The 25,119-nt window shown below is 38.4% G+C and overlaps 1 protein-coding gene across 1 annotated transcript in view; it reads right to left on the minus strand.

The window, feature by feature from the left end:
* The window catches only part of SEC23A (SEC23 homolog A, COPII component), a 63,386-nt gene extending 53,421 nt beyond the window's left edge, over positions 1-9,965 (minus strand). Inside the window, exons 1-2 of the mRNA XM_020991341.2 lie at positions 9,871-9,965; positions 1,827-2,065 (exon numbers count right to left, since the gene is read on the minus strand). Of these exons, the coding sequence (XP_020847000.1) occupies positions 1,827-2,047 (221 nt within the window). The 5' untranslated portion in view covers positions 2,048-2,065; positions 9,871-9,965. The remainder of the gene's footprint in view (positions 1-1,826; positions 2,066-9,870) is intronic.
* Between the last annotated feature and the right edge of the window lie 15,154 nt (positions 9,966-25,119).

Below are 25,119 nucleotides of genomic sequence, written 5' to 3' on the forward strand. Positions count from 1 at the left end.
TATTCCTATTCAACTATTAGCGTCTTAAAGACAATGATCACGTTATTTCAATTGGTTAATAAATATTTATTAAGCAATTACTATATGCCAGGCATTGTGCTAAGCACTGACAATCAAAAAGAGGCAAAAGACAGTCCCTGCCCTGCAGGAGCTCACAAGCTAATCTTATTTATATGAGTTATCTGCAAAAGGTCTGGTATATTGCAAATATAAGAAAAGGGTAGCCAAATTTTATAATATCCAGCAACAGTTACCATCTCATACTGTAAGAGAACAGTCTGACAAAAAGCAATCACAGTAATTAAGTCTGGACAGACATTTCAATCCCTGGAGGGTTTAGAAACCTAATTACAATTCAAAGTGAGTTATGTAATAACATTATAATCAAGGTCTGAATATGAAGTGTGACAATTAATGACATTTTTTTCTAATATATGTAAAAAAAAATTCCTCAAAATGAATGTTTCCTCTAAATCTCAAGATCCAAGGAAAAGCTCCTGATCTTACCCCAGGGAGTGGATGAACACTCCAAAAGAAAAGGATTCCCTTGGAACACTGAAGACAGACTTATTATTACCAGCCTTTTTTAACCACCTTATTCACTAGATATGTTTCTGAAGGATTCAGGGCTACTTTGAAAAATCAAATCTGCCCTCAAAAGGACAAAGACTGGTCACAACCAATTAAGTGGTTCAAAATACTGAGCTGAAGGCTGAATGCAAATTTTTAAAATATTTTAAGCAATGTGGTGTTGCTTAAAAATGAACATTTCTGGAAATGGAAAAATGGAAATGCATACAATGGAAATGAAAAAAATGCATACATAGCCTTCCCAGGTGACTGCTTTAAGAACACAACATTTATTCAAGGGCATAGGTTTTTGTGTATTTGTTTAAAAAAAAATCACTCAGAGGCAGCAAGGTGGCAGTGTGGACAGAACTCCAGCCTTGGAGTCAGGAGGACCTGAGTTCAAATCAGGACTCAGACACTTAACACTAAGTATGTGACCCTGGGCAAGCCACTTAACCCTAACTGCCTCATCAAAGAGCAAAATAAAATACAGTAATAATGATAATAATAATTTTTAAATCACTCATTTTTTAAATGTTTATATATCCGATATGATATGCCTAGATTAAACTGACTGATAAACTTTACAGTTAAATAAAACAGGCAGGTTATCATTTAGCTCTTTGAAAGTTGTAAAAAGAGGGCAGCTAGGTGGCACAATGTATAGAAGTCAGGCCTTGGAGTCAGGAGGACCTGAGTTCAAATTTGGCCTCAGACACATAACACTCACTGGCTGTGTGACCCTGAGCAAGTCACTTAACCCCACTGCCTCAAAAAAAAAAGGGGGGGGTGCTAAAAGTATTATCTGAAATACTGGTTTTTAACTGTTTTAATGGCAAAAAAAATTTTTTGGCTATAGAAAGGAATCAGAAATTTTAGATTTAAATCTAGAGAACTTTAGCTTCTAAGAGAATCTCCAAAATCGTATAACCACTAGTACAGCAACAATAGTGCCATCCAAAATGGGCATGCCAACATAGCAAATGCAGCATTTTGAGTTTAATCAACTGCTTCATGGCTGAACCTAAAAAACTTAATTAATAAACTGACAACAAATAATTATATTTACTGCAACAACATCCCATATGAATGCCCAGTATGCTATTACAATACTACTAACTACTCTTCAAGTCAGAGTAGTGCTTTTGACAACTTTAAAACATACAGATTTTTGTGATTAATTTAATTCAAGAAAAAGATACTATAGGAGAAAAATGATTAACTGTTTTTTGCTTTAAAAAAAAAAAAGAACCTACCACAAAGGATTCAAAACTGCCCGACATGTAGATCTGCTGCAGAGGACAGGTTCATACTGAATCGGAGGTAAATCAGGTCTCTCTTTCAGTGGCGTAAATAGGGATGCCACAGGAACAACCATTCTTGTAGCTTCAAGACGACTTGAAGGCCAAACATTCCAACTAAATCGAACTCCATCTCGATCTTCATTCTGCTGGATGAATTCCAGGAAGGTCGTCATTGTAAATGTTATTTATTTCTGTAACAAAATGGAAATAAATTAATGTAAAATTCAGGCATCATTTAAAAGGCAGATTATACAACATGTATGGCTTTCAAAAAATTTTTATCAATTAAAAATAATCATGAAATGAAAATGAATGAGAAAAAACCATGCCCCTTAAACTTACAAAACTAATAACTAAAGCCCCCAAATTCCCTATTGAATTTATTATATGCTTAAAAAAAAGCAAGCAGCATAGATTAGATATTCATAATTTTATGTGCAATACTTTTTCTATTCTGCTTTGTATATGGAAATGCTCATTTTTGAGCATTCATTCAGTTCAGAATTTTAAAATTATTTAAATATAAAAAACAAAATCATTATTAAAATAAACTTTTAATTTGAAATCAGTGGGATACATGGGTGTAATACCTTTTAAAGAAAGCTACTGTGCTTAACCCCAATTGCTTAAAAAAAAAAAAAAGAAAGCTACTGTGGTCGAGGGATATAAAGTCAGTTTTCAAAGAAAGAAAGCTAAGCTATGAATAGCCACATGAAAAAATGACCCAAATCACTAATAATCAGAGAAATGCAAATTAAAGCTACTCTGAGATTCCACCTCATACCCATCATATTGGTAAAGTTGTCAAAAAAGTACAACAAAAAATGTTTGAAGGGGAAAACAGGCATATTGATGCAGAGGTGTCAAATTTGCTTTCCAAACTGGATTAAAATACAATTGGGAAATGTTTAACAAAATAAAGATACAATACAATACAGATCATTTTAATTTGTGGCTTTCTAATTCAATAATCAGCCCTATTTGATGTTTATTATGCTGTTTCTGTTTAGAGTTTGACACCCCTTTATCAATGCACTATTGATGCAACTATGAACTGGTCCAGCCATTCTAGAAAGAAATTTGGAATTGTAGCCAAAAAGTCACTAAATCTGCATATCCTTTGAGCCAGCAATACCACTACTAATCCTATACCCAAATGATACAAAATAAAAAAGAAAAGGACTCATGTGTACAAAAATATTTGTAACAACTCTTTTTGTAGTGGCAAAGAACTAGCAACCTAAAGGCATGGCTATCAATTGCGCTGAACAAATTACAGTACACGAATGTAATGGAATGCAAATAGGAACTGATCCTGAGTGAAGTGAGTAAAACTAGGAGAACAATTTATACAGTAACAGCAACATTGTAAAGACAAATGTGGAAAGACGTAAGAACTCTGAAGAACAAATGATCATCCCCAGTTCCAAAGGACTAATGATAAAGCATTCTCCGCAACTCCTAACAGAGAGGTAATAGATTCAAAGTACAGAATGCTGTATTTATTTTTGAAAATGGCCAATGAGGGAATGTTTTGTTTGAATGTGCACATTTGTCAGAAAGATTTTGCTTTTCTTTTTTTTTCCACTGGAGGGAACGGTGAAAAGGAGATAAAATTTTCTGCTTATTTAAAAAACTCAAAAGATTCTGTAAATAATATTTTGACAGTTTATTAACATGTAATATGGAAGCAACATCATATAGTGGACAGAATGTTGGCTGGACTTGTGGTCAGGAAGGACCTGGCTTCAAATCCCACTTCTGAGACTTTACTACTTGTGTATGTCACTTAACCTCTCAATTTCTTCTTATGTAAAATGAGGGTTGTGGACTAGATTACTACTAAGGTGGTTTTGGCTATAAATCTATGATCCCATCAACATATCACATCTTTCACTAAAGTTCTACTGGATATCTTCAACCGTGGCATGGAGATGACCCTGATCTCTCAAACTTAATATCCACGGCACAAAAGCTATGAAAGGTGCTACCAAGCTGGAAAAGTTAATTATATGTCTGCTGATCAAAGATCTCCCTAGCAAAGTACAGAGAGGCTCACCACAAGACTGATGAGAGGATAATTTGGGGGCTGTGGTAACACTCAAAGACCAACTATCAGTTATTAGTGGAGGGAGTCTTCACAACAATGAAACTACAGATCATTGAGGTTGTGGATTATTTTTTCCATGGTATAAATTTTAATATTCCAACATTTATACACCTATGAAATGACTAATAAAATTGTTCTTTTCTTAGTCCTGGACTTCATTCTAACATTACCATAACGGGAAGTTCCCTCTAAACAGACTGTTTTTTCACTAGAAAAGCCCCTGCCCTAAAGGAGTTTACATCCTATTAGGGAAAACAATATGTGCATTAGTACATAGAAAATAGATGCAAAGCAAATATAAGGTAAATCTGTTGGGAGGAGGAACCAACAACTGGGAGGATAAGAAAAGATTTTATATAGCAAGTTTTGCTTGAGAAGGAAACAAGTGATTCTAAGGGTCAGGTGGGAGTGTATTCTAGGTATAGGAAATCTAGTATAAAGGTTAGGAGATGGATCAAAGATCAAAATTCAATTATAACTTTCCTTCTAATTGGTCTCCCTGATTCAAGCCTCTCCCCTCTCAATAAACACAATATCTCACCTCTATTCTCACCATCTCTCTAGTCTCACCATATCACTCCTCTATTCAATAAACTGCAATGGTTCCCTAATCTGGAATCCATGAACTTTTTTAAAAAGTATATTGATAGCTATATTTCATTAACTGATTTTCTTTGAAATCTTTTGTATTTTATGTATTTAAAAATATTATTGTGTTATTGGGTCAACATGCTTCCCTAGGTTTTTCAAATGGGTCCACATCATAAAGTTAAGAACTCCTACTCTAAAGTCAAATATTAACATCTCTGGCATTTAAAGATTTTCACAGCCTGGCTCAAACCTACTTTTCTAGTGTAATTATACATTATTCCTCTTTATACACTGTATGATCAAGCTAGACGGCACAGGGGGATAGAGTACAAGGCCTGGAGTCAGGAAGACCTGAGTTCAAATCTAACCTCAGATACTTACTAGCTGTGTGACCCTGGGCAAGTCATTTAACTCTGTCTCAGTTTCCTCATCTATAAAAGGAGTTAAAGAAAGAAATAGAAAACCACTTCAACACCTTTACCAAGAAAAATCCCAAATGGGGTCTGACATAACTTAAAAATGGCTAAACAACAATAAAAATGATCCAGTTAAATTGGCCTTCTTGACACTCTTCACCCATGGCATTCCATCACCCATCTCTGTGCTTTTTCACTGACTGTGCCCATGCCTGCCCACTCCCTCCTCACTTCTGTCTCTTAGAATGTCTAGTTTCATTCAAACCTGAACACCAACACCCTCTCTCCGCCTCCAGAGAAATTATCTTGTATATATATATATATATGCTTACAAAATGTAAGTTCCATGAGTACAGAGACTGCTTCATTTTTGTCTTTGTATTCCCAGCACATACAGCACAGTGCCTGGCACATAACAATATTAATAAATTGTCAATGATTGATAGAATGACTGTATGATTTTATGCATGTTAAGTTACCATCTCTGGGACTGTTTCCTCACCAGTAAAATGGGGGGGAGGGGTGTCAGAGAGAGAGGGTAAGAATTTGAATTAAACACTCTTTAATCAGCACAGTATAAAAAGAGCATGTTTTCTCTCCAATCCATCCTCTCCATTCACATCAAAATGATCTTCCTGACATATAGGTCATACCATTCAATAACCTTCAGTGACTCCCCATTATCTCTAGAATTAAATACAAACACTTCAACCTGGCATTGAAGTCCTCCACAATCTACAATGATGTACAAAATAACCACAACCAAATTAATTTTATTGTCTTATAAAATTATGCTTACAACTTTTACATCTTCAAAAAAACCTTTTAATATGCAACATGTCCTTCTTTTGCTCTAACCATTTGTTTTTACATTTAGAACTGAATTCACAAGACTTTGACGTATATTTTTAAATTTTTTATTGTGAAACCACACACTGGATATTAAGCAGTAGATGCAGCAAACAGCCTGTCTTTTTCAAGTCTAGCCTTGATTACAGTTAATTGGTTTTCAACAGGGTTTAAATCAGGCAAAGCCAGACCACTAAAGTAATTTTTTCTCCATCTCTTAGATAAATTTCTTAATATCTCATGACACATGGCATAGTATAAGGCCATGTTGGTGGCATTCCATTTCCACTGAGTAATTTCTGTAATTCTAGAATAATTTTGCTCTTTTAATATACCAACATATTTATTAGAGTCCACTATTGCCTCAGTAAGGGCAAGACTTTCTGGCCTTTGGGAAATAAAAATTCCTCAAAACATTCTGTAGAAGAGATGTTTTACAGTATTTATGAAGATGAACAGATCTTAGAGGCTCACCTGGACTTATCCTAAAAATAATTTTGGTATAGCCTTGAATGAAAATTCTTCAGGAAAATTTTCAGTAAAATTCTTCAGTAAAAATCACCTTTTCCCAATCTTTAGAACTCCAGAGTTTGAATTGTCTTACCTATAACAAGCATTCTTTCTTCATAGCAGCAGTTAACACCCGTTTTGTTTTACTAATTTTCTTGTTCTTCTAACTTCAAGAGTTTCAACTTTTCTTTCTGAGGATTACTTAGGCTGCCTCATAGTAATAGGCAGTTCTTGATGGTGTTTTCTATTTTCAACCACACTTTCCTTCCTTTGTACAGTAAAACCTATCTTGTTTCACTTGGATTAAACTGATGCTTGAAATGACTGATTTCCTCACACCAACATCCACTGTAATATCTTTGAAGAGATACAATTTTTGTACATTTCCTTGGAGTTATTAATAACTACCCTTAAAAACTACAGAATTTAGTACACAACAACAAAAAAAGCAATGAAAACATCTGTATGGTACGAAATCTAGCAAACAACTGACAGAGAACTAACTAACAGTGGGGAAAGCAGCTCAATCTGTTTTTATCTGGTCAAGTTTGGACATAAAAGTCTAGAGCCTAGTGTAAGCAGCCTCTCTCACACAGGACAGGACCTATGTGACTCTCTCACGCTTGAAACAGTACCAAGTAATTAGCACACTATTGTACCTTTCCAGCCTTACTTTAAATTATCGTTTCATATATCATGGAAAAATTTGACATTCCATCCCTATCTTCCACCTCTGTGCATTGCACAACTTAAAATTCCTCATCCCTGATTTTGAGAATCAGAATCATCATCATCATCATCATCACTGTAGCTAACATTTATATAGTGCTTACTATGTGCTAGGTGTTGTGCTAAGCACTTTACAGTTATTATCTCATCTGATTCTCACAACAACCTTAAGAGGTAGATACTTATTATTATTATCCCCATTTTACAGATGAGGAAACAGAGACAAACCAGAGTGACTTGTCCAGGATCACACAGCTAGTAAGTGTCTGAAGCTGGATTTGAACTTAAGTTTTCCTGAATTCATTATCTTCCTTCAAGGCTCAACAGAAATGTCACTTTACAAGTAGAGCCTTTCTCTGATCTCCTCCTCACCCCACCCCTACCAGATTGGCAGATTTTTCTATTCTTAAGACACCCTGAGCTACATGTACATGTTGTCACAGGTGAGGTCCAAGACAGGAACTGTTTTGTTTTTATCTTTGCATCCTTGGAGCAGGCCCTTAATAAATGTCTGCTGCCAAACCCAATGAACTTTGGGTTAGAATCCTGGTTCTGCTCTAAAACATGTGACCTTGGGCAAGTCACTACAACTTTCTGGTCCTCAGTTTTCTTATCTGTGAAATGAAAAGGTTGAACCAGATGATCTCTAAAAACTCTTCTCCCTCTACACAAGGGATATATATATATATAACCCTGGGGTAAGTGACCTTAGTTTTTTTAATGTTTTGATAACTGTACCTCAATATTGTAGGTTTCCTTAGTAATCTTATGTATTTAATTTCAAGCATTTAAAAACATTATTCTGAGAAAGGGTCCATAGATTTCAACAGAATGCCATGGGTGCATGACACAGAAAAGGGATAAAAGTGCCTGCTCTGTACTATCCTGCCTGGAGATCTCATCATTTCCCAAGGGTCCAATTAATTTCTGAATACAAATGATTCTCAGTTATCTTTGTCCGGTCCTAATCTTTCCTGAGCTCCAATCCCATACCCCCAAACTGCCTCTTCGACATCTCAAACTGGATGTCCCATTCCATTTCAAACTAAACATATCCAAAACAAAACTCATTTCTCCCATCAACCCTCACCTCTTTCAAAATTCCCTATCACAGTCCAGAGTATCTTCCCAGGCACATAGACTCACAAATGCAGTGGCCCTTAACTTCCCACTCATACTCTTCTCAGATATTCCCTCTTGGACTGCCTTGTTTACATTTCTCCTATACATCTGCTCTCCACTCATACAGCCCGCATCCTGGGAGCAAGCCGTCAACACTTCACACCTGGATTACTGCAATAACCTTCCAATTGTAGTCTTCCAGCTTTAGGTCTCTTCCCACTCCAGTATCTTCTCTACTCAGGTGGAAAAGGAACTTCCAAAAGAGCAAGTTTGGCCATATCACCCCTTTATTCAATGAACTTCAGTGTCTGTCTCTTTCAGGATCAAATAAAAAATCCCATTTGGCCTTTAAAGAGCTTCACAACCTGGCCACTTCCTGCCTTTTCAGTCTTTTTAGACTTTACAACGCTAATGCAGTGACAGTGACACTCCCATCTCTTTACTCTGCTTTTTCATTAGCTGTCCTCTGTGCTCTCCCTCCTCATCTCCATCAGCTAACTTCTCCCATTTCCTTCAGTGTCACCTCAAATGCCACCTTCCGAAGGCCCTCCCCAGTTTCAAAGTGCCTTCCACTTAACCTAGAAATGAATCTTGCATAGTTACTTAAGTGTCTTCCTCCATTAAAACGTAATCTCCTTGAGGACAAGGACTATCTTTGAAACCCTTTTTTAGTATCCCTAGAATTTAGCACAAAGATGGACAAATCATTTTTTTAAGCTTAGGAAATGGCGGGGACACACAAAAAAAAGCAAATGTATGTCCTGCCCATAAGCAGCTCACAATCTAATATGTGAGACCACATGGCAACAGCTAAATATCAACAAGTTATAAACAAGATGATCTGGGGATGATCTCAGAGGGAAGTCTCTAGCACTAAATGACATACAGTAAGTGCTTAATAAATGTCAGTTAACTGACCGACTAAATCCTAAGGGTCCTAGGAGTCCTTCTGGCTCTAAAATTCTATAACCGAATTATGAAATTGAGTCCCTCTATTGAAAAACAAAGAATAAGACTATAAGTATGATATTTAAATCAGTACTTTCTCGTTAAGTTAGTCTAAATAAATGGGTTAGTCTAAACAAAACATTGCTGTAAAAAAGATCAACGCACAAATTGCTCTTCATTCTGTAATCGATTAGATGGTAACAGATTTTCCATAAATTAGCAGCACCTTTCACACAGACGCTGGGAGCATTTCACACCCTCTACATCACAGGATAAATTCAGTCCGATTTGGAAACCCACCCACCCGCACAGCCCGGACGCAGACGGACCCTCCCCACCTGCCCCCACCCCTCCGCGGTCCCGCGGGCTCCAGGTGACAGCTCGCCCGGGTACAAAGTCTAGGCGCTCGGGGCGGGCGGCGACGGGAGTCGGGCCCCGAGCCGGGGCCGGCCCGGAGCTGGGGGTGCCCAGTTCGGCCGCCCCGCGCCGCCTCCTAGATGGGTCCCAAGGCGAAGCTGCCCGAGAGGGTGGGCGAGCCGGGGCAGGAAAGGGTTCCAGCGGCCGCCAGGCCCTCCAGGCTCCCCGGCGCCCGCGGGCCGCGTTCCCACCGAGCCGGATTCGGGGGGTGCCCCCAACGCCCGCCCGCCCGCACAGGCTCGGCATCCAGACAGCCGCCCGTCCCTAAGCAAGTGGGAGCTGGGTCCCCGCCACGGGCGCCTACCTGCGTGCAGGGTCTGCTCCGCGTCTGCCGCAGGCTCCGCCGCAGCCTCTGCCGCAGCCTTCACCCAACTGCCCCGCCCCCAAGACGGCGCAGCCGCCCCGCCCCCCTCGCCCGGGCGAGCCTCAGGGCCCCGGCAACATGGCTGGTGCGGCCCTGCCACGTAGAGAGGAGGGGCGAGGCCGGGGAGGGCGGTGGAGGGGGGGAGCACGGCAGGGCACGCCCCACTGCTTGCCGTCCCAAGCTAGCTAGTCCAGACCGGGCGCCCAATCAATCCACCCGATCGAGGAGCATTTATTACACCAAGTATGTGCCAGGCTGGGTGCTAGGGTACAAAGGCAAACATGAGACAAGTCTCTGTTCTTAAGGAGTTTTCGTTACAACATATACATATGTAAATGTATACAGAATACAAAAGTGTATATAAGTATATAAATACAAGAAAATTAAGTACAAAAGAGTCAAGGAGGAAAGGCACTAGCAATTTGGGGGACTGGATAAGAGGGGGATTCTACAAGGTAGAAATACAGTAAGCTAGGTGGCACTAGTGAATAGTGTGCTAGACCTGGAGTCAGGAAGAACTGATTTCAAATTCCTCAAAATCCTGCCTTAGATAGCTTACTAGCTATGTAATCCTGGACAAGTCACTTTACCTCTCTAAACCTTAGTTTCCTCATCTGTAAAATGGGGGTAAATGGAGGCACCTACTTCATAGGGCTGTTGTAAGGCTCAAATGAGTTAATATGTGCAAATCCTAAAGCTCTATGTATTACTTCTGGCATGGGGGCCAGAAGGTGCAAAGACATGGAGACTGATAAAAGGAATTATTACCAGCCTTTAAGGTGTGAACAGTTTGGGCACTGAAGGGGGCAGAGAAAGAATATTTGTTGTAAGGAAAAATGATAAAAATCCATGTGTAAACAAACAGTTTTTTGAGTTAATGTATGAAAACAGACAATTTATTTTAGTACTTCCTAGTGGCCAGTGACAGTTTTTAAAACTCAAGAAATCCATTTTATGTCTGGCATGAAGTCAAAACTCCTTCTATAGTCCCCAAACAGTCACTTGATTTGTAATTTTGTCAGCTTTAAACTTCAAAACTCTAAAAAGTCACATACAAATGAGCTGATGGACCAAATGCCCCAAAGCTATAATATCTCAAGTTATCACTCTGCCTTTAAACATGTCCTTTCAGAGTACATTCTTCTGCAGGGCAGTTCTTTATCCCAGGTTCAGAAGAGTCTATTATCTCTCAGCATTTTGTCCAGAAGAAATTTGTTTCTTCACAAGTGGATTTTAGCTATATTCCTTATACAAATGCTCATTTTCCACCCCGTTTAGCAGCTGAATTGTTTTGTTTTGTGCATTCAAGAACATTCTGAGAAGGGATCTACTGGCTTCACTAGTCTCCAAATATTCATTATTCATGGACAGGTCAAGCCAATACAATAAACATGACAGTATGAAATTTGTTTATTTATGCAATACCATACCAATCAAACTACCAAAGGATTGCTTTGTAGAGCTAGAAAAAAATTTATAAATTTATCTGGAGGAACCTCAAGAATCTCAAGGGAAAGACAAAAAAAAATGAGGAAGACAGTTTAGCAGTACCAGATCTTAACCAAATGATTTGGCATTGGTTTAAAAATCAAATCATAAATCAGAAGAAGGAAGAAATTTATTTTCAGATCTATGGAGAGAGAAAGAGTTCACAATGAAACAAAGGATAGAATCACAGGGGGAAAAATGTTGACAATTTTCTCTTTATATAAACGTAAAACATTTTTGCACAAACAAAAGCAATATTGTCAAAATAAGAAGGTAAAGAGTTAACTGAGAAAAATGTTATAGCAGACTTCTCTGGTAAAGGTATCATTTCTAAGATATAATTGATTTAAATTTATATAAGAATAAGAGCCATTGCCCAAATGATAAATGGTCAAAGGTTATAAACAGAAAGAATACAAGCCATCAACAGCCATGTGAAAATATTGCCAATCAACAATAATTAGAGAATTTTATAACTGCAAATTAAAACAATTATAAGGTGCCATGTTAGCTATAAGATTAGTAAAGATGACAAAAAAGGAAATTGCAGGAGAAAACAGGAATTCGCATTAATGCACCATTGGCAGAGCTGTGAATTTGTGTAGTCATTCTGGAAAGAAACTTGGAACTATGCCCAAAAAGTCAATATAGTGTGTATAACCTTTGATCCAGTGATACAACTACTAGGCCTATATCCCACAGAGACCAAAGAAAGAGGAAATTTTTTTCATATTTCCTACATGTATACAAATATGTATATATCTGCTTTTTTTTTGTAGTGGCAAAGAACAAGAAACTAAGGGAATATCCATTAAATGACAGAGGATTGATCCATTTTTGTGGGTTGGACTAATATATTTGGATTATTTTGTCACCCTCATTCTGCTGAATAAATGTTATGATTATTCCTGCTTTTACTTTCCTGTTTAGTAAATGTTTCACATTTAAGAGTCAATGACTGATTTTGTATAAATGGGAAACACAATGGTAGCTTCTTAGTAGCTATAGTGGCACATAATAGGGGTATCATAGAAACATATACACACATACATATCCCTAGGATGCTGAGAAAATTTGAGTAGGCATTACCACCCACTCTAAGGACACTACCCTCAAACCGCCAGCATGAATTCAGGTAGGATAAGTGAGCTAGGTCTTTAAAGAGAGTTGGGGGATGATGCCATGCCTGGGCTATACATATGTACATAAATGTTATTTCTCTTAACTGAATGTCAGTTCCTTGAAGGCAAGACTGTTTCATTTTTGTCTTTATGTCTTCAGCACCTGGTACAATGCCTAAATGCTTTTTGATTAATTTATTGATTGAAGGTCATAAAGGGTTTTCCAAATGCCCCTTTAATAGCACTTTACATGGTGGCAACCTACTAGTAAAACCAGCCTCATGGTACTTTGCTCAGTGCATCTACATTGCTATGCTTATCCTATACTGATGGAATTCTGTATTAACAATGTGATTTATAGTCATGGACATGACTTTAAAAAAAAATTACTCAGCGCCCCCTTGGAAATCTACTTTCCTTAACCCTTTAACTTTTTTTAAAATTTGGATCATTTCAAATATATATACATATATATGTATATATTAAATGACGCATCTTAAATTTAATAATTTATTGAAAATTAATGGGGTTTTTCATGCATTGAAATTTTGATGATGCTACATTGCATCATGTAACTGTATAGTATTGTACTGTAATCAAGTCATTACATGCTCATTCCTGCGGATGCATGCAGGACTTCCTGACAATGCTCACTTGCCAACACTTCTTGTTAAGACCTGTCAGCAGACTTGACCACTGATCAATTATAACTTGCATTTTGTGTGTTTAATTTTGTGTGAAAAATAATGTAATCACTATGACTTTAACTCTGTTACAACAGATGAAACATGTACAAATTGTGTTTCAAATTTTTCTTATCTTCTCTTCTTTCCTTATGCTTCCACTGCCCCCTTATTGCACTGGAGGCTACTACCAACCCGCTGGATCACTCCAGCGCCCCCTATACGTTGGTATCTCCCACTGTGCATAAAGTAACAATTCCAATTCCAAAACTCACACAAAGCTGGAAGAGATCTTAAAATGATCTAATACAAAAAGTATTTGTAGCAGTTCTTTTCATAGTGGCAAAGAATTGGAAACTGAATGAATGCCCATCAACTAGGGAATGAGCAAGTTATCAGAGAGAGACAGACAGAGAAAGGTGGGCATATCTATGCGCGCACACACACACACACACACACACACACACACACACACAATACTATTGTGCTTTAAGAAATGATAACAACTTTGAAAGACTTAATAATTCAGATCAACACAATGGAAGAGCTCCAGAGGACTCATGATGAAACATAGTATCTACTTCTAGATAAAGAGGTGATGGTCTCAGTACAGACTGAAGCATATTTTTTTGGAAGTAGCTAATGTGGGAATTTGTTTTGCTTAACTGTATATATTTGTAACAAGTTTTGTTTTTTCTTGCTTTCTTAATGGATGGGAGAGGGGGAGATGGGAGAGAAAATTTTGGAAAGAACAGTAAAATGAATAATAACTAATAAATTTTTTTATATTTTATATTTATATAATAATTTTATATATAGACATAATAACAATAATTTAGAAGTAATAATAAAATAAAATGAATTTTTAAAAATTTAAAATAACTCTAGTACAGTCCTCTCAATTACAGTAAGGAAACTGAGGCCCTGAAATAGTAACTAACTTGTCCATAGTCCAACCATCTTCTGACTCAAAGTGCAAGGCACTTTCTATTATACCAAATGGTATATTCCAAGGCCATTTTAGAATTTTTCCTCATATGTTCCTCTTTCAAATCTAATTAGACTAGGCTACTACACATAAATTAATAATACTGATGATATTGTAAAGGACACGAAGCCTGGAGAGGCTCACATGAGTGACCTATTCACAGACTATGTCCCTTTCAGGCTTTAGCCAGTGTAAAGTTTTTAGGAAGCACAAAAAAGATAGTTAAGCAACCTGAGAGAGTGTTGACCCTTGAATGAAGCCAAAGGACACAGGAAACATGTAGTGATCAGCCAAAACAATCAGCCACAGTTCTTGGACCATTAAAAAAAAAAAAAGCTAGACAGCTCTGGAGAAAATCAAGAGCTCAGGAGATCTAGCAACAGAGATGAGAGATGGCTCTGAGGAAAGAATTCAACTACTGAGATGTTATGTTTAACTTTTGCCTTGCACCTCTTCCAGAGTGCAGGGGTGGGGAAGAATTTCTTCCTCCCCCTCTGTCATTGGCAATAGGCATCTAGCAGCTGAGCAGCTTGCCTAGTAGTATTTCCATGCCCAACAGAAGAAAAGTTCAGAGAGTCCAGCTGTGGAGTCAAGTTGGGCTGTGGAAAAGAGCAGACCAGGGAGTCCAGCAGAATGGCTTGTCTACCAGAGATCTTCCATGCAGGAGGACAGTGTAAAATGAGAAAAGACATCAAAGACAATAAGGACCTTGAAGTACCTGGAGTGAGAGTTACCTTGGCTACATGTGTTGCTGCTTATGCATATTCCTAATGAATATGAACTCTAATGAACTAATAAACTCTGTCCACTTTTCCAAGTAATGCTGTCTATGTTTGTGAGAGAGTATGACCCAGGTCTATGGAATGAGTATTTTGTTACTACTTTCATGCTGTGCCATTTCAGCAAATGCCTTTGCTTTAAGTTAATTGTGTCAACTAACTACTAAAGCCATTAATAGGAGGGCCCATGAAGAATAGTTTTAGAAGTTCAGCCCTACAAGGTGCTGTCAGTCTGGGACAGTCACCCCCAGAGGCACCCCCTAATCTGAAAGCAAAACTTTGGTAAGTGGAAGAGGTAGTACAGAGGGAGTATTACACTAATAATACTTTTTCCATTGGCAAAGGATCTATGATGTCATCAACCTGAGAACTCTCCCAATGTGCAAATTGCAACTCCTCCATACTTGGGTGGATGGTTTCAGAAGCTGCTGTAGCTAGGAAAGTCATCATCTTTTGGTGTTGAGCCTTTCTAATATTTCTAATATAATCTATTATTTAGGAAAGATTATTATTCTCCATTCTCCCCCCACAGTCTGCACATCAGCTCATCAATTGCATTTGCCTCATGCAGTTCCAGCTAGCATAGTTCTGGCCAGTTAGAGCTCTAAGTTCTCACATCACGTCCATGGACAACAGTCATCAACCAAGGGTATTTGAATCAGGGAGAGACAAACAACAACAACGTCCAATGATTATTCAACCAGTCAGCCGCACTCAACATCCTCAAAAACCTCACTTTTGGGGAGCCATTTGTAGTCGTTGCCTTGCAAGACACATTTCACCAACGGTCTGGCTGCTCATACAAGCATACAAGGAATACTTTACAGTAGCCCAAAAAAGCAAACTACCATCAGCTGTCTCTCTGAATTTTGTAAAATGAATTTACCTTACCACCCCTCTGTAATACACTGCTACTATAACATATTTATATGTCTTCTCTCAGTATCTGAATCAAAATCATGCCAAATTTTCAGAACTACTAATTCATGTAAATAAATTGTTACTTACCTCTTTTGAAAAATAACTCTTCATTACTGCTTGGGAAAACAAGCGCTCCATTCTGACAATTTTTTTCTTTTTCCTGTGAACCATATGTTTTCCCACATATTGCATGGATTTCATCGTTAGTTCAATAGCCATTGTATATTGCAGTCTGTCTTGTAAATAGATAATCCTCTTTGTTTTTTCCTAGTTTCCAGTGGGAGAAAAGAAGGAAAAATTATTCTAATATATTATTCAGTGCTGAAAAAAATGCACTTACAAAATGTCAAGAAAAAAACCTCACAACTGAATCCTGTAGTACTTGACTGTCAAAAAGTTTATGACTTTTTCCCCTTTGTTTCTTCTCTCTCAGATTTATGCTCACAGAAAATCCATGTAAATTCTCCTAAATTGGCTGCCTAGGTTTCTTGCAGTTAAGCAGAGTCTCTCTACCGAGCTCAACTGTCTAGTTACAACTTCTAAGTACTATTTCATCATCTCTCAATGTAAGGGATAATGATCACATCCTGGTTCTGGAGACAAGTTTTTGCCAGCTAAATCCACTGTAAAACAAACAAAAGTCTTGCAAAACAAAGGTCAATATTTGTTCAGAAAGCCTCCAGGATACAGTACTTCTATAGCACCCTTTCTGTACTAATTCTCCCAATTCACACTAGACTAGCAGATTAGGTTCCCCCAGAAGGTAATGAATTTACTTCCCTCAGGATTCTAGGAGAGACCTTGAGGGGCTAGGATTTCTAATATGGTTGCCCATGAGCCCCCATCCAGTGTGTTCCCCAATATATATCAACCAATTGACATCAATTAGCATTTTCAGAATATATTTAATGGGAAAGTATAGCAAAGACAGAAGTTATAAAGCATCCCCAAATCCAAAGCAAATTCTTCCCTCTGCACAGACCTTGAGGAGAGTGTGCTCAAGCTCAGAGCACAAAGTTGTGAAGCACATAGGTAGGGAACAAGTGGGCTTACCTTACAACTACAGTTATCCCTTCCACATCATGGGGGGTAGGGGTATGATACCCCTGAAATTTGGAAAGTCTGTGTAAAATTTTTTGGCCCTTCTTTTGTACTAGAGAAGAAGTCTGAATTATTATAATATTACAAAATAATATATGTTGATATGCAATATTATACATATATTTTATGCATTTCTGAGTTTCTAAATTTTTTCTGTGTCGTCTGCTGGCTTCATATGTCATCTGTGGCTTCCACAAAATTCCCTAATATTTCCCATTTAATTTCTTATGCCAACCCATTATATAGTTAAACCAAGATAGGCAAAGTCACAATGTGGAAGGGATAACTATACTGACCTGAGGAATCCTTTTCTCCCCTTTGAGTCCCCACCAGGTTTGCTTCTGAGCATAAATGTCAGTGGTAATTGAGTCAGTCCCTTGCTCATTTTGGATGACTCCTTGACAGTATGATATCTTGACTGACAGGTAAATCCATTGCTGGACTGGGTCAAGCAGATTGCTTAGCTGCTATGCTAGATTCTTACTAGATTTGGCTTCCATTGCTGATGAGGTGATATGGCTCTGGTTGCTGGTAAGACCCCTATGATAACTCTCTGGGAATTCACTTCTAAGAATACTAGTAAGTAAGAATAAACACAAACCAGGACAAAAAGAGAAGTTTGTATTCAAGCACATGTGGTAGATGGGTAGAAAAAGAGGGCAGCATCTACTGCCACTGCCTCTCCCCCCCCCAACCCCTGCCCCAGTGGGTCACAGCAGTTCTTGAATCAGCCCCCTATTCACAAGGCTCCACATGTTGAATGGAAACAAGCAGGTGATATCATTTGTGCTCTAGAGAACCAACAAAGAAGGATAAAGTTGACATGCTTTAAGGATTGGGCCCTCATTGGCCAGTCTTCCCATTAATACTTCCATTGAATTACAAAATATTCAAGAATCTAGTCTCTTAGGCTATTTAATTACAGAAATTTTAGCTGTGAAAGGATATATTCCACTCATACTCCATTGGTACCACAGGGTCATTTGGACCTAATAAAAAATTTGAAGCTTTGAATAATTCATTTGCATATGAAAAGGCCAGGAAAAACTGAGCAGCACTAATAACTTGATCCCAGGCATAGATTGCCTCAATTCCTTTTGCCCTTTACCCCTTTCGTCACCTCTTCATTGGCACTGACCAATAGGAGATACAGATAAATCTTGCTTTTACATAAATTTGCATTGCAAATTCAAAGCTACTGAATTCTGAAAGAAATCCACATTGCAAAAATTTGAAAATTCCTTATGCAAAGTAGACACTGTAGGTATGTTGCAGTTAGCATAAATGGTGATGGGAAGCTGAGAAGTATCATTAAGTTATTCCTCCTGTGTATGCATACAGTGATACTGTGCCTCTGCCCGTGTTCAGTACTGATCATTACATTTTCACCATGACTGCCAACAAAAACATTTTTGAGGGGAAAAGCAAACCATCTCATAAGTATAAACCAATAGACTTGGAAATGAAAATGAAAATAATTAGAAAATATGGAGACCAAAATTGTCATCAATTGTATGTGAACTTAGTCTAGTAGGGTCAACTGTAAACACCATAGTGAAAGATGATGCCCAAATAAAGCAGTCGACTCATCTGTCAAAACACAGAGAAGATGCTATTCTAGTTATGTAGAGACTATTAACAAGATCAGAATATTCCTTTGAGTCTGATGAAATTTCAAGCCAAAGCTCAAAGCCTCTTTGAAGACTTAAAGGTAAAGTATTCTGAAGGAACACAGGTATTTACAGCAAGCAGTGGATGGTTTGTATGATTTAAAAATCTTGCAGGATTTCATAATGTTCCAAGTATGAGGAGAGGCTGCTAGTACAGATGCTGAAACAGCAAAAACGTTCCCAGATTTCCTGCAAAAAATAATAGATGGGGGCGGCTAGGTGGTGCAGTGGATAGAGCACCAGCCTTGGATTCAGGCAGACCTGAGTTCAAAACCGGCCTCAGACACATAACACTTACTAGCTGTGTGACCCTGGGCAAGTCACTTAACCCCATTGCCTAGACAAAAAAAAAAATAGATGAGAGTACCTACTTGCTTAAGCAAATCTTTAATGTAGACCAAGCCTGCATAACCTGTGGCCTGCCACAGGATTTTGGGTGGCCTGTGAAAAATGACAGACCACCCAAGATCCTTTGGTGAGCCACAGGTTGTGCAGTCCTGGTGCAGACAAAACTGATCTATTTTATCAAATATCTCTAACCTACATCTTGGTGGAGGGAAAAAACTATGCTGGAACATAAAACTTAAAAAAACAGTCATTCTTCTGCTTGGAGGGCATGTATCTGGGACTTGCAAATTAAAACCTACTCTTGTACACCACTCAGAAAATCCCAGAGCATTGAAAGGAATCAGCAAGGCAAACACTACCTGTGCGTTATTTTGCTAACCCTAAGACATGGATAACCTAAATTTACCATCTTTGAACAAGGTGTTTAAGCACTGCTTCATTCCTGAGTGAAGTTTTATGATAATAATGATAGCATTCTATAATATCCCAGGTCACCCTCCCCATCTGGATGATTTTAATGAAACTGTAAAAGAGGTCTACCTTCCCCCTAACACTACCTCACTATTACAACCTATGGATCAGGGAGTGATTGTAAATTTCAAGGCATATTGTTTACACATTACATTTGCCCAGGCAATTGCAGCTTTGGATGCAGATTAAGAACTTCACATTGAGAGGTTTCTGGAAGTCCTATAATATTTACCACGCAATCTGGAATATAGCTAAGGCATGTGAATATGTAACAGAAACATGTATGAAGAGAGTTTAGAAAAAAGTATGACCACAGTTTATTCCTGATTTTCATGGATTTGACAAAGATGAAACATTGTAATAAGTAAGTAGCAAGATTGTAAAATTAGCACAAGAATTGGAACTAGAAGTGGATGAGAAAGATGTGGAGGAACTGATTGAATGTCATTGAGAAGAAATGTTGAATGTGGATCTGATTGAGCTGCTAGCTGCAGATTGCGGAAGAAATGGAAGCTTCAGAAGTGAGGTTAAACCAAAAAAGATTCACAATGAAACAGCTGGCTGAAGCATTTCATCATCTGAGTGAATTTTTTTCTCATATTGAAAACATGGATCCAAATACTTCGAGATTTTTAAAGTCCAAAGACTAGTTGAAGATAATATTGCTTATAATCGTCAAATATACAAGGAAAAGAAGACAGCCACTGTCCAAATATCTCTTGATAACTTCATTTTTAAAAAGTTGTGCAGCCAACTGCCAGTGATAAAGCTGGGTACAGGGGGTGGGCAAGAGGCAACAGACTGTACACCTATGTTAATTCCACTGTATAGTACTATACACATTTTATCATTAACTTTACCTGTCATTTCATAGCTCTTTATTATCATGGCACAGTATTTAATATGTCTGCATTTAGAACATTTTATGACTTGCATAAAGGCATTATTTTGTGTGAGATGGATAGAGCATGGGGCCTGAAGTCAGGTAGACCTGAGTTCAAATCCACTCTCAAATACTGGAGCAAGTCACTTAACCTCTGTTTGCCTTGGAGGCTGCTAGGTGACTCATTAAATAGAGCACTCAGCCTGGAGTCAGGAATATTTGAATTCAAAGCTGATCTTAGAAACTCACTAGCTGAGTGACCCTAGGTGAATCACTTAACTTCTGCTTGCCTTCATCCACTGGAGAAGAAAATGGCAAACCATTCCAGTATCTTTGCCAAGAAAACCCACTTATGGCTTCAAGAAGAGTCAGATATGACTAAACAACAACTAATTATTTTGTGTGTACCTTTGTTATATAGGTTAAGTAGCGGGGAGGGAAGGAGATTCACATTATATAAAAATCACTTTACACAGAGGTGTGCAGAACAATCTACTTATTCAAAGTGAGAATTGTCTGTTTTTAGAGTTCTTGAAAAACTAGGGAACCCTGAACCGTACAGTATTATTGGGCAAATGGCCATTTGCCTGGTTATGGCCTAGCTTATAGAGATAAAGATTTAAGAAATGTACTGAATAGTCACATTAAGTTAGCATGAGGTTTCATACCAAGAGTCCTCAATAATGTATAAGGAAGAAGTAAACCTCAAGTGCAGTAGTTTGCCAAGAATACCCTACTTTCCCACCTCCTGCCTGGGTAATAGCAGATCAGAGACAAGGAAGGCCCTAGGGAAGAAGAACTGGGAAAACTTCTGTCAGTTCTAGGGAAAGGGTTTGCGTTCTTTCTGAAAGACCACAGCAGTACCTAAGCAAGGACTATAGCTGAGAAGATTCTGAGAAAAGGCTCATGGAACTGGAAAGGAGGAGGTTTAGCCAGGGAAGCCATGCAGAAATGAGGAGGGAGAGAATTCCAGACACGGGGGACAGTTGGGAGATGTAGTATCTTCTGAAAGCAACACCAAGGAGATACATGTCATGGTATTGTGGAATGTGTAGAGGGGCATGAGGTATAACAAGCCTGGAAAAATAGGAAGGGACCAGGGTTCAAAAGGCTTTAAAAATCAAACATATTATTTTGTGTTTGATACTGAAGGTAACAGGGAGCCACTGTACTTTATTGAAGGGAGATGACATGGTTTGACCTACACTTGAGGAAGATCAATTTGACAGCTGAGCAGAAGAAGATGGACTGGAGTGAAAAGAGACTTGAGGCAAGAAGACTGACCAATAGGCGATTGCAATAGTCCGAGTATGAAGTGATGAAGACCTATCTAGGGTGGTGGCAGTATCAGAGAGAAGGAGACCATACAAGAGATACTACAAAGATAGAATCAATAGGACTTGGAAGCTGAATGGATGTGGGGGAGAGGGGGGAGACAGTGAGGAATTAAGTATATTATGTCATGTGGTTTCCTGCAGTATCAGTTTTGAACTATTTTTTTCATTTATTCACACAATTTCAGAACTAAAATCTATTTTGCAAAAAAAAAAAAAGGAAGTACAAATGTAACCTTGAACCTCAAAACCTATTGGTATGGGACTTTCTCCTCACTGTGGAGATCAATGCCTTGAAAACAGGAGGGACAGAGTTGTAGAGAGGGGAGAGAAGAGAGATGTTCAGTCTCTTCCTACTATTAGCTTCCAATATATAGAGAGAAGACACGTGAGGACATCTCTTCAGGACCAAGAACAAAGAAAGACTCTGGCAAGAAGGTGCCACAAAGAACTTGGATCATGTCCTCATTCCCAGCTTGTTACACTATAAACTTCGGGAAATTACCCCTTGGGGCAAGATCTGAGACTCTCTTGGTTGAGGTGAATTATCTTGTTTCCAATGGGAGAGCTCCTTCAATCTATATTACCTAGTATATCTTCTCATATGTATACCTTCTCTTGTTTGTGTTTTCTATCAACTTCAATAATGTTGGGTTTTTTTAATTTTTGTTTGTTTGTTTTTGCTATTTGTTGCATGTATTCCTTGTGGAACTGGTATTTGGTGGGAAAAGAGTCAAGCCTTGGATATAAAACTTGGGGTCCTTCTTTCCCCATTAATGAACAGCAATTAAGAAATTAGCTTGAACCTAAAAATTCAATTTCCTAGACTAATAATATTTAAGGGAGCAGACTAATATAATTCTAGCCTGGTATTCCCTCTCTCTAAGCACAGCAGAGTAGTCGGCCTTTGCGTGAAAATGAATTTCCCAGGTCAGAAATGAATCAGTAGCTTTATGTGCAATATGTCACATCGAGTATCACTGTCATCCCTTGTCTGAGAGCTCTGGGCGTGTACAGATCTAGATTCATTGGGGGAAGGAGTGGAGGCGGAAGGGTGTATTTTTGCTTTCGTTATTACTCTACCAGCTCTGAGCAATCCCAGAAACATATCTAAAACAAAGCTTTGGTACAGTTCATGTCTAGGTTCTCCCTAAAATGTGAGTAACAGACTGCCTTCTGGAAAAGATACTCAATGTACAAGATACCAAGTATAATATGGTGTTTATTTCTTCCATCATATAAAATACTTAAGATACAAAGGATTCAAATATACACATGAAGAAATACAGAAAATATAATCCATTCAATTAGTCCATTATATGTATTATTCTCCCCAAGAAAGATAAAGACAACTTTGTAGGGCTTTGAAGCAGATATTATACTTTCACCTCAAACTTGGATTTTCCAAACAACTCACCAGTTCTAGATATAATGGCCAGCCAGGGCATGGCTTGGGCTTGCATTAGCCCTTCATGGAAGAATGGTGCTGGCAATAACTATTCTCTATTCCGTGAAGCTCTCCTTTGATCAGCTAATACCTGAAACTGAAACTCAGAGACTATCCAAGAGGTAGCTTGAAACACAGGCTGGAAACGCACATTTCTCAGGATTGCTAGTTGCTAATTCATGCTTAGGGAAGAAAATAACAAGGTAAGAGAAATTCACTGGAGCAGTACAGTGTAAAGAGCACTGGTTCTTGAGTTAGAAAATCTGGATTCAAATCCTACCTCTGGTACTTACTATCAGTTTGACCTTGGGCAAGTCAAATATTTAACCTCCTTGGGCTTCGGTTTCCTTTATTTGTCAGATGAAGGGGTTACAATAAAAGGCTTCTGAGTTCCATTCTAGATTTATGGCCATATCCTTGTAGCTACCACCGAAACTTGGAGTGGAGAGAGATCTTCCCTCTCTGCTCCTTATTGCAAACCCAGAGGAGGGAAATAATTCCACCAGAAAAGGGTCCAAAAGAGTGAGGAAAACTGTTTTTACAGCTTTACAATATAACTAGAGTCTATCCCCTTAACTCTTGAAGTCCAGTTATTGTTGACAACAACTCCCAGCTGCCTAGACTCAAGGAGTTGCTGTCATCCCATCAAAGCATATGTTGCTCACTGATGATAACTAATGTTTTATAGTGTCTTAAAGTTGCAAAGTACTCTATAGACAGTATCTCCTTTGAGTCTGACAACAACCTTGGGAGGTAGGTACTGCTGCATCCATTGAGCACATGCTCAGCTTCATGGCAGGTGCTAATATAGCAAATCAAGGGTTCCTATGCCTATCATGCCAAGACACATACACACTGTTCCCACAAGGTAACTGAGGACCTGTGAGGTTAAGTGATTTGCCCAAGATTACTGTCTTGAGGGGGGGAAATGTCTTTTCTGATCTATGTCAGAAGGGTTCAGGTGAAAATGTGTTTATCTATAGTTTAACATGTTAATAGGAGTGTGATCTGAATATGCAAACTAAACATTAGAAAAGTGACCACTATGTAAACAAGGTATTAAGAAATAAACTTTGGGATTAGATAAAATTCACATATGGAAACTATTATGATTGGTCCAAAATGTGTATAATTTAATGTAACCTAGATAGAAACTGTTTAAGAATCAGGGGTGGCCATCACCACATTCATTGCAAGGTGCTGCAACACTTCCTCCATCAGGCCTAGGCTGATTCTCTAGGCAAGTAGTTTCAGTTCCTCCTGAGACCAACAGCCTAGAGACCAGATCCAGTAAAGGCAAGACAGAAATCGTTGTTCTCCCTGTCCCCATTGCTATGATAAGGATATGTGATTGACTAATGAAAATTTGCTTGAACCTTGACTAGTTGTTCCTTGCTTTTTATTTATGACAGAAATCCAAGAAATCTAAATCTAGAGTAGGCAGATGGAGTCACATCTGAGATTTTTTTAACCCAGGTCCTCTAACTCTAGAGTCTGTTTTCTTTCCTCTGCATCATGTGTCTTCATCCAGAATAAAGGAATAGGAATAAGTTACAGATCTTTCTAGACAGAACCCAGATCTTCTAACCACAAATCTAGTGCTTTTCCCATTACACCATGCTGATTCCTTAGGGACATGTTTTACCCATACTAAGCACTTAAATACATTTTTTCCTTCATTCATCCAAGTTCTCCTTAATTAACATCATTATTCCTCTGAAGTAGGTGCACTTTTTAGACCCCCAGCTTCAAAGCCCACTTGCATAAGACTTTGCTCACTGGTAGAGCTTGCTTACTCAATGCTCCATGTCTGCCATGAAGGGCAGGTTTGGTCAGAGCTTTGGAGGAAGATCCTCCTCTTCTGGCTTCCACCTTTGAGAAAGAAGACATTTGGTTCCTGACTGTCTTCAAGGAGAAGTCCCTGAAGAGTGAGAAGGACTCAGAAGAACTTCAAA

Source organism: Phascolarctos cinereus, unplaced genomic scaffold (genome assembly GCF_003287225.1).
Source record: "Phascolarctos cinereus isolate Bilbo 61053 unplaced genomic scaffold, phaCin_HiC Scaffold_2;HRSCAF=192, whole genome shotgun sequence".
Lineage (NCBI taxonomy): Eukaryota > Metazoa > Chordata > Mammalia > Diprotodontia > Phascolarctidae > Phascolarctos > Phascolarctos cinereus.